This window comes from Sapajus apella, unplaced genomic scaffold, assembly GCF_009761245.1.
Source record: "Sapajus apella isolate SASKATOON/1434 unplaced genomic scaffold, GSC_monkey_1.0 scaffold26, whole genome shotgun sequence".
Taxonomy (NCBI): domain Eukaryota; kingdom Metazoa; phylum Chordata; class Mammalia; order Primates; family Cebidae; genus Sapajus; species Sapajus apella.
In genome coordinates this window covers 14,306,412-14,317,244 of record NW_022436966.1, presented here as the reverse complement: position 1 = coordinate 14,317,244, position 10,833 = coordinate 14,306,412, and the positions used below count along the sequence as shown (strand labels likewise).

At 34.2% G+C, this 10,833-nt stretch overlaps 1 protein-coding gene across 2 annotated transcripts in view; it reads left to right on the top strand.

Annotated features, from left to right (window-relative positions):
• The window catches only part of LOC116560598, a 582,130-nt gene that overhangs the window by 533,230 nt on the left and 38,067 nt on the right, over positions 1-10,833 (top strand). The window contains exons 8-9 of one of the 2 annotated variants that reach the window (XM_032292065.1): positions 305-376; positions 6,185-6,238. In XM_032292065.1, the coding sequence (XP_032147956.1) occupies positions 305-376; positions 6,185-6,238 (126 nt within the window). The remainder of the gene's footprint in view (positions 1-304; positions 377-6,184; positions 6,239-10,833) is intronic. The other variant, XM_032292066.1, reaches the window with a different exon arrangement.

Below are 10,833 nucleotides of genomic sequence, written 5' to 3'. Positions count from 1 at the left end.
TTTTGCTTTTTTCCCCCTTTTAAATTGACAGTTCTCCTGAATTGCCTTTTTATTATACTTTAGTACAAATGATCTCCAAAGTAGTAAAAATTGAGGAAAACATAGGCTAGTGATGGAGAAACTTTAAGGTTTAGACAATTTCAGTTTATGTGATGTGATTCCTATCATTCAAGACCAGAGGTTGATGTTTCTTTGCTGTTTATCATACAGCGTTTCTCTTACCTGGAGGAAGGTTCATTGAATAATATACTGGGCCAAGCATGCGTCTCTCCTGAACCAGTTGTATTCTGCTATATATTTCTAGTTTCTTCCCTTGATGCCGACTCTTCTTGGAGGCCAAAAAAGAAGTCAACAGGGTTCCCCAAGGTCTCAGAAGGTGAGAAAGAGCCTCAGGGTACTCTCTGTGCCAGGTGAGGCTGTCCAGTGGAGAGATTACAATAAGGCATTCTCTCCTCACAGACTCCCCAAGGAGTCTACATCGTAAATCTGTGGACACTCAGGACAAAGCAGCTCTCCAGGAGTATGCCCGCAGTTCTAAATAGTTCACAGAGTTTCCCTGTGGACGAAACCTGACCTGTTCACCCACCCTCTTCAATACATTTGCATTTGGAATGAGGATATTTGAACTAGGAGATAAGAGCTTTATTTTTAAAATTTAAAAAACCTGGTAAGTGCTGTGGCTGTCCAATCTTTTTAGTAATACTTGCTCTCTTTCTGTCGAAATGTCATTGGTTAACACCTTTGCAAATCTTGAAGTTAAATGGGATCCGTACTCATAATTCCAAATCTGACACAGAGTAGGTGCTTAACATAAGCTTATTAACTAATTATCTGTCTGGGCATGCAAAGTGGTGAATTAAGGCAATTATCCAAATAAAGGAGCCCCATAAAATGCAAAACAAATGTTCTAACAAAATCAAACAAAGCATCTACATTCCAGTAATGAATATTAAAACATTTTGCTTTTTATTTTCTTGACTTTTAAGACTACTTCAATTCTCCATTTGTTTATGTATCCCAACATAGCCACAATATTCATCATACTTGATACACCTAAGATATGTTTTTACTTTTTTGTCAAGACTTAAAATCATTTGTACCTCAGTTTATTTTTGGTTGAAACAAAATCTTTACCGAATTCTTCAAATAGTAAAGGATTACTAAGTAAATTCTAGCCTAATATTAACAGAAGAAGAGCTATAAATGAGCCAATTACAGCTCTCTCAAGTTGTCCATTTGCTCGACTTCAGGTGTAAAGGTTTTTCTTTTTTCTGCAAAAATTGCCTAGCTGTTGTGAGGGAGCCATAGTATTCTCTTAATGTGTCATTTTGTGTTATGAAAGCATTGGCATTTCTTTTGCCTTCTGTGAATCATATAGTAGTTGACATCCTGAATTAATCAATACAAATATTCCGTTATCTATTGACAATTTATTCTAGTGGTGTGAAAGTCCTGGGAAAAGTAAAAGAAAGAATTGCCGCCTTTGATTTTAAAACAACTCTGTCGAAGAAGATATATTGTAGGATCACTGCTTTAAAAGCTTCTTTTTAAAAATCAGTGTGTTTTTACAAATTAGGTAAATAAGATATTTGTAATGGTACCTATCATTTTCTTCCTCAAGACCTTTAATATAGGATAGCTTTAGCTGTAGCATAGTATTTAGATGAGTGATTTCAGGAAATTTGTAAGAGTTTTCTCTATATTTGCAGCTTGTGCTTATTAACATAATGTATAAAAAATTAGCTCTTATGGAAAGAGGGTCTGCATCTGACTTCTTTAATGATTAGAGCAAACATTCATGCTTCAAAAGAAAGAACTATGAGTGTGGGTGGTGGGGAATGGCTGCAGGAAACTTGCTTCTGTTTAACCAAACAGAATTTCTTATTCAACCTGAAAATAAATGCTTTATGATTTTTCTTTTCCTAATCCTTTCAATTTATCCTGTTTTGGTGGGTTTTATTTAAAAGTCAGGCCCAGGAAATTCAGAGCTTTGAAGAAATAGTTTGCACATCCTTTGAGTAAGTTAAGAAAGTATTTTTCTGGTTTTAAAGTGAAGGTTAAAAAAAAAAAAAGACATCCCCATAAACTGGAAAGAGGTCTTTGGGCTAAGTCAGACTCCATCCACTGCTTAGCTGAAAACATAGTGTAATCTAGAAATTCATAAAGATAAAAGTTACATTTCCCCATCAGACCACTGTTAAAATTGTAAAAAAAAAAAAAAAAAAAAAAAAACCCTATGTATTAAGCACATAGAGATTGTCCCCTAGAGCACATCACAAGTAACTTTGAATAAAGACAGTTGCTTCTGTGGTCTCAAAAGATGGGCAAGTGCTCTTTTTTTTTGGAAGATATTAATGCCGATGCAGTAAACATTTTTGGAGCCACTTTCTCAGAGTGGAGTCCTTTGCTTGTTCCCCATTCATGCTCTTGCCTGTTCTTTGAGTTTGAAAAGATGAAAACTGACAGCATATAAAGAATGGTGAATGGAAGATGGACAGAAATCAGAAAGAAGGGAAATGATTAGAGACAGACCCAGAAAACCACCTTCTTTCCTGACGACTGCCTTGTGAACTAAGAAAAAAATTCATCTATTGGCCCCTGGAAGCATCATGTATGAATGAGTATGCTTCTCATCTACCCTTTCTTATATTTTCTAGCTTCTTAAAAAACATGTTTTACTTTTTTAATTAAATAGAAGTTTTATGTTTCTTTTAAAGGTAAGTGGTGTTTCAAGGCATTCACATTAGTCCATATCAAAGAATAATATAATCAGAAAGGAATTTAAAGATTATTTGGCAGCATACTTTCAAGGGATTTGGGAAAAAATCAACAATCTTTAGGTTTTGAGAGCACTTTGATCTATCTATCTATTATCTGTCTATTATATAATAAACATACATGTGTATATATGTATATATGTAATTAGTGTGTGTGTGTGAAAATTATAAGAATCACTGCTTCTTATCTGCAGTGACTGCATGGAGGACAGCAGTGTGCAGATGGTGGACACTGTTTGCAGCTCCAGAGCTACTTGCCACCACTCTCTGCCTACCTATGAGCTCTTAACAGGTTCCCTTGCCTTCTGGTTTCCAGTTGGGTTTAGGCAACAGAAGCTTGGGCAGTACATTTGTAGGACAGGAGGGGACTGAACTGGAGTATTTATTCCCCTAGTCACTTCTTAATAGACCACAATTTGTCAGTGGCTAGGAGAATAGTATATTACAATCCATCTAATCATTTATTAAATCAACATTTGTTGATGCCCATACCATATCTGGTGATGAGAACACAACAGAGGTCAAAGGCATGAGATCTCTGTTCACAAAGAACTTGTTTTAAAACAGTACCTTTTTTTATTGCTTTCATTTTTAATTATGAAATATTTGAAGGATTTTGTGACTTATCTTTTAGAGAAAAGGAGCTTTTTTAAAAGATTTGGAACAAAATGTCAAAAGAAATTGTAAATGTTGATAGTAATTTGATACATTGATGGCAAATAGATTGTATATACCAAGGAACTTGTTGCTTAAAAGCAAAAAGAATGTAAAATGGATTTTAATTACTTTTCAATGTATATTTGAGTAGCCAGGATACCAAATGAATTTATAGAATATTAAAGTGAGGCATGTAAGTTGGGAGATTCTATTTCTTGTTTGGTATACGCTATACTATGTGAAGCACATACATTGAACTAGGTTCTAAGATGAATTAAAAACTGCAGATGAGCTTTGTTTAACACTTTCAGGTTGTTTTGATGTAGGAAAGGAATTCATCATTCATAGAAGAGCTTACTTGAGTTATAGATTTGACAACTAAGACTGAATATACATAGCAATAAAACATCTGCTCAAGTATAGTCAAAAGCTCAGTCAATTTTGTGAAGAAATCAGTCAAGCCTGTTGCTTGGTGGCATGTAGACAAAACCACCAACTGATCGACTGAGTTTTTCACTTTTGAATGGGTTGTTTGGCATCTTGTAGACCCAGCCTATGATTATACTGCCATCTGTATTCTTTCTTACATCAGGCTTATTTCAGCCACAACTTATACATGCTGTTTTGAGAAGAACTAGTCAATATTTTGGTTTGTCTTTAGCTATAAGAGCGCCGTAGACAGTCTTGCGTGAACTTGGCTCTGCCTTGCTAATTCTCTGTCAGTTCTGGCAGCTATAGGAATTTAAGTTCATGATGTAGATATTTGGATTCCCCTCAAAATAAAAATAAAATATGTAAAATAAAATCTTAAAATAGGCTGCTTTCCTTTGACAAAAATACCCAAATTCCTAGAAATGGCCAGCCATAGTCAATATGTGTATATATATGAGAGTATAATTTTAATGTAAAAACAATACAAACAGGATAGAATATTTTGAAGTTAACAATTGCTCATGTTATCTTAGTTCTCAAACTACACGAAGCAATTGAATAAATCTTCCTTTTCTGAATTCAACTGTTCATAAATGTTTTGCAACTATAAGATACTATGTGAGGCTGGTAGGATTGTTCACTCAAAATTGGGAAATAAATTAAAATTCACCTGTATTTTTTTTCACTAGCACTGTCACAACTTGCAGTCTCAAAACATTACAATAACTACTGTGACCTGTTGTTTTTACCAAGGATCTAGGCTTAAAAAAGAGTGAACGTTTGAGCTTTAGAAGGCAATGAAAGACAAAAGAGCTTTTGCTTAGCTGTCAAACTGCCCTCTGATTTTATTAGGCCAAAACTGTGTCGAAACATGTTTCTCTATAAGTACACCTGAATCAATAGCATCTTGGTTATGTCTTTTTTTTGTTGTTTAATAAAAGTTGGAGAAGTGATAAAGCAAATGAGGAAGAAATATGTAATTTTTATTCAATAAAGTATTGGAGTGGGCAGATTTAGGTTTTGTGGACCCTGAAATGTATACAATGAGGAGAACTCACTTTTTAATAATACAAAACATTATAATTAAGACATTAAACACAAAAGTGAATGTTTATTTTAAAATGAGAGGAAAAGGGTCTTTGGAAGGGGAATGCATAAATCAGGGACCCTAAAACTTGAATTTCATTAGTTTTGCAATACAGCTAATGATGAAATAACAGAACAACAACAATAAAATATACCTGGAGTTTGAGGCACAAAAACAATTTGTCACAAAGATATGATTTATGATATTTTATGTTTAAAAATCTTACGAGTACCCATCATTCATAAATAACACTTATATACAGTCATCTGGGCTTTCTTCCATTGTTCCAATAATAATGCTAAAATAATAAGATAATAATAGCTGACTCTTATTATCTTATAAAACATTTTAGAATCACTAAGTAGTGACCCTTTAAACACGAGGAGACAGAGCATATTGCCAGAAGAACTGTGCTGGCCTTAGAGGAGCTGTAAAGGAGTAATTGAGGACTGAGAGGCCACAGGTTTTTGCTTCATGTGTTATCTTCATAGTCGGTTTACAGATAAGTAAAACTAAACCCAGAGAGGAAAGGTAACTTGCTCAACTTTCCACAAACCACTAATGGCAGAGGTGAGTTTAGAAGCTAGACCTGTGAATTGCCAATCCAGAGCCATGACCACTAAGTCTGACTTCACATCAACTTCCCACCCTCTGTTTCTTTCACTGAGACAAGTAAACAACCTCATAGTTGTAGTCACCGCTGCTGCTCTCCAGACTAGCATTCTTAGAACTACCTGGTGAATTCCAGTGTCTCCTTTTAGGTTAATGTGGTATATGTAAAGTTTGTATGAACCTTGTGAAAACATTATGGTATTTACGCTTACTTTCTCTTAGCACCAAAACCACTTTTGCCTGCATTGCACTCTGCCAGTTGTGAGAAATGTGGTTATCACAAATCGAGGTACATAATCTCTCTTTTAAAATATTTCCTTCAGTTATTTCTTTTATTCACTCAGACAGAGGTGGCATAGTTTTCTTGAGACTGTTTTTTCTATTAATTTAACAAAAATTATCTCTGTTATGAGAAGCAACTAAAATACTGGTTTAAATATAAAAATACATATTTTTAGGTATATCAATGACATGGTAAGAAAGTTAGGAGTTTGCACAGGTCAAAAACTAAGTGAAAGTACAAACCCAGAGAGCCAAGCAAAACGGTGAGTATGATTTTTGTTCTTAGGGCACTGATCAAATCAAGATGAACCTGAGTTTCCTTTTCACACCTTCACAGGTCACAGAAGATGGAGGACTAGTGCCCATAAGGAAAGAAGACGACATCTAATAGGTAAGCCTCTTCATAGATCTGGGGCCCCAAACAGCCATCCTCTCAGTGTAAATAGAAATGTCACCTTCTCCTAAGGGATCAGCAAGACAAATTGCTCTTATCCAGCCTTGACTAGAAGAAAAAACTCTTTTCTGGAAATTCACACCACAAACCAGTCTTCACTGGCTGGGTTTGGAGATAGAGTCCACAGCACTTGGGTATGTTCAAATAAAACTAAAAGCAATCATTTAATTAAAGTGATGCTGAATCACTAGGCTCTCCAGGCATGTAGCAGAAGCAAATGAAAATCCTATTTAAAGGAACCTCTTTTCCATCTAAGTCTCAATAAATTTGCAAAAACAAAGTTCTCAAGAATATGAATTTAAGTTCAATCACAAAACATACAAACAAAGCAGTAAAAAACATGAGCAAGAATAATGTGAGCCCCATTATTTTCCATTATCTTTCAAAATGGAAATAATAATACCTACCTGAAGGGAGGTTATTAATGTTAAATTAGTTAGTATTTGTTAGTGCTCAAAACAGTGTCTGACATGGGGAGGAACAACACACACTGGAACCTGTTAGGGAATGTAGGGAGATGGAGAGCATCAGAAATAATAGCTAACAGATGGTGGGTTTAATACCTGGATGAGGGGTTGATCTGCATAGCAAACCTCCAAGGCACACATTTATCTATGTAACAAACTGGCACATACGGCACGTGTACCCTGGAACTTAAGATAAAAGTTGAAGAAAACAAACAAACCAGCAAATACACCAATGAAAATAAAAGTGGAATCACTAAAAAAACGGAAATAGTGCCTGAGACATGATAGGTACTATATGTGCATATTAAATAAGTGAAATAGAAAGAGAAAAAGAATTGTCACAGAAGATAAGACTATGTAAAAAACTTCATTCAGTAGCAGTATAATTTATTAGAATAAATTAGATGGTAAAGCATGTGTTTTGAATACAAAATAAACATATAAAATTAGTAATTTTCTATGTGCAAATAATGTTGAAAAACATATTTTAAAACAGGTAACCTTTACTATGACATAAAAAATAAGATATCTAGTAATAATTTTAACAAAATGTACATTTGCTATTTATGAAAGAATAAAGCTTTACTGAAAGAAAATAAAAAATCTAAATAAAGAGAATTATACCATGTTCATGGATAGGAAAATTCAATAGTGTAAAGATGTTAATTTTTCCTAAATTAATCTACAGAATTGTAACAGATAATTTTTTTTTCCAATATGGTCGTAGCCAGATTTTCTTTTTCTCATATATTCTTCCTACAATGTATTGTTGATGTTCCTATCATAGAAAGGTGTGTGTGTGTGTGTGTGTGTGTGTGTGTGTGTGTGTGTATGTGTGTGTGTATGTTCATCCCCTTGAATTTGATGAACTATGGTAGAAACAATAATATTTGATACTAAGGCTAGGTCATAACTATTGATGTGACTTCTGCCTGGTCCTCTTGGGACTCTTATTTGTTCCAGAAATCGGGTCTCCATGTCATGAGGGAGTAGGGGGATCACATGGATAGGATATGTGGAGTAGTTTTGAACAACAACCCTCAGTAACATTCCAGATGACATCAGCTTTCACCTCCAGATATATGAACAAATGGCCACCATTAGACAAGAGCCACATGAGAGATCCTCAAGAAAGAACTGCCTAACTGATCTCAGTTAACCCCCAGAAATGTGAAATTCAGTAAATAAAAATAATGATTATTTTACGTCATTAATTTTAAGGTAATTTATAACAAAACAATAGACGCCTAGAATGAGTCAAATTATTCTACTTAAAATTCCTACATTTGTTTTTAACTTGCAGGCTAATTCTAAAATGAGAGATATACCTAAAATAAAAAACAAAATGAGGGGTCTTTCCTTTTCAGACACCAAAATATATAACAAACTAAAAATTAAGGTAGGTGATATTGCCATAGGGATAGACAAATAGATTAATGGAACAGAAGAAAAAATTTACATTGAAATCTATCATAAGAATGTGGAATTTTTTCCAGAGGAAAGAATTAATAAACAAGATTTACATAGATAACATAATTTATTGACATGAAAATTAGAAGGGAAAAATAGACTTTAATGACTGGTGCTGGGGAAAGAAAGCAGTTATCCCATAAGAGTACTTTATAACCTTTAGAAGATGATACAAAAGAAAAATATTTACCTAAAGCTGTTTAATGAATATATGTTGAATGATTAAAGTTTCTATAAGATTCCCTTATGAAGTTTTATTTAAATTTATTATATTTTATCTGCCCAGTTTTTCTTGTGGCATAATTGTTACCAGAAAGGTGCCCAAATCCAGACCCCAAGAGAGGGTTCTTGTATCACATGCAGAAAGAATTCAGGACAAGTCCATAGAGTAAAGTGAAAGCAAGTTTATTAAGAAAGTAAAGTTATAAAATAATGGCTACTCCATAGACAGAGCAGCCCTGAGGTCTCCTGGTTGCCCATATTTATGGGTATTTCTTGATGATATGCTAAACAAGGGGTCGATTATTCATGCCTCCCCTTTTTAGGCCATATAGGGTAACTTCCCGACGTTGCCATGGCATCTGTAAACTGTCATGGTGCTGATGGGAGTGTAGCACTGAAGATAACCAGAGGTCACTCTTGTGGCCATCTTGGTTTTGATAGGTTTTAGCTGCCTTCTTTACTGCAACCTGTTTTGTCAGCAAGGTCTTTATGACCTGTATCTTGTGACCAAGTATATCATCCTGTGATTTAGAATGACTATCTGTCTGGGAGTGCAGCACAGTAGGTTTCAGCTTTGTTTTACCTAGATCCTACTCAAGATGGGAGTTGCTCTGGTTCAGACACCTCTAACATATCGTTTAATTTTTGAAAGTATAGAATTATCACAATATTTTAAACTTGGAAGTAGGAACTTCCTGACACTCATACACACACGCACACACACACACACACACACACACACAAATCTAATTGTCCCTGTGGTTTGAACACAGTATATCTTCGTTTTGTTAGAGTTAATAATATTATTGTCTAATAACTTATGCCCAAACTCATAGTAATTTAGCTTGTAAATTCAGAGTACCATTTTTAAAAAGCTAAGTGGTCAAATGATGTTAATCTTTTCGGTGTACACTCTTACATGGAAGTAGGAGATTTATCATTGTGCTGCCTATATATAAGTCCTTTAAGCAATGCGGGAATGAAGAGTTTGTTGTGCCTTTAATTTTGACCACTCACTACATGATGCTCCATAAGGGAATTCCCAGTGTGGTCTTCCATTTAACACAAACATAAAAACAATTCCAGTTGCAGAAAGTAGAACATTACCATCTATAGCTACTTTGAATAATTGACCTTACTTTTTTTTCTTTTTGCCAGAATTAGTTGGATAAATGCCTTAGTTTTCCATTTTACTTAATCTGTGTAGACAGAGCCAAAGAATCCCTCCTCCTCCAAACACAAGCTTTCCCACTGCACAAATGATGCTAATGCCCTTGATTGGCATGACACAGCACTCTAAACCATTTGCCTCCAGTGAATTCATCAAGCAAGAATGTCTGAAAGCAGAGTAACTCCTCTGTTTAAGCACTTAAACACATAGCAAATAACTGCTCGCCTTTTTTTCTTCACTAGTCTGCTGTCTCATGGAGCAGTGTATTATCACAGATAATCTACAATGAATAAAAGACAAAGCATTCTGTATTCAAAATATACACACATTTGCCAAGTTCACTGAACCTGTGATTTTTCAAAATAAAAAATACAATATTTAGTTGAAAAATGATATAATTAAGAGGGGCTCACTATAGAGCGCAACTACACAGTGCTACACAACCAAACCATAACACCAGTAAACAGGTTTTGCAGACAGACACCTATTGTCTGTAAGATTAGTTGATCTCAGAATAATGCCAGGAAACCTCTTTCATGCTTCAACAGAACATAATTTGTTTCAAGTAATGATGACTAGTTATGTATAATTATCTGATTATTGGGGGAAAAACCTTGCCTAAACAACTTTGGTGTGCTGCATTATAAGGTTTCATTTAGTCTCTGAATTATTTAATGTTTATGTAGTTCTGAGACAAATTGCACAATTCTAAATCAATTAAAATATTTGCCCAGATCACTCATAACTTGTAAATTGGCACAACATGGTAGGATACATATTAAGTTGGAAGTTTTTTTTTGGAAAGTAGTAGAGACTTCAAAAAATAATGAGGTTTTCCAGAAGGAGAATAATTTATAAATCATCAGTCAATAAAAAATGATTCATGAAATTATATCAATTTTAATATAAAACAGCATAATTCTTATCTCTTGTGTAGGTAGACTTTTAAGATGTATGAGAAAGTGAATTGCTTATACCATGTAAATGAAAATAATCATTCAGTGTCTAGCAGAGTCTTTCAAATCAGGAAAAATATTTAGTTTCATACACAGGAAATTTTTAGTCATTGTTATTCTTCTAGGTTACTTGGAAACACAATGAATTAAACTAATGTTATTTTCTATTCAACTGGCATAAATTAACTTTGCTTCTTGGAACAATTTATTTTGAATACTTGCCCAATGAGTTAAAATGCTAAATAT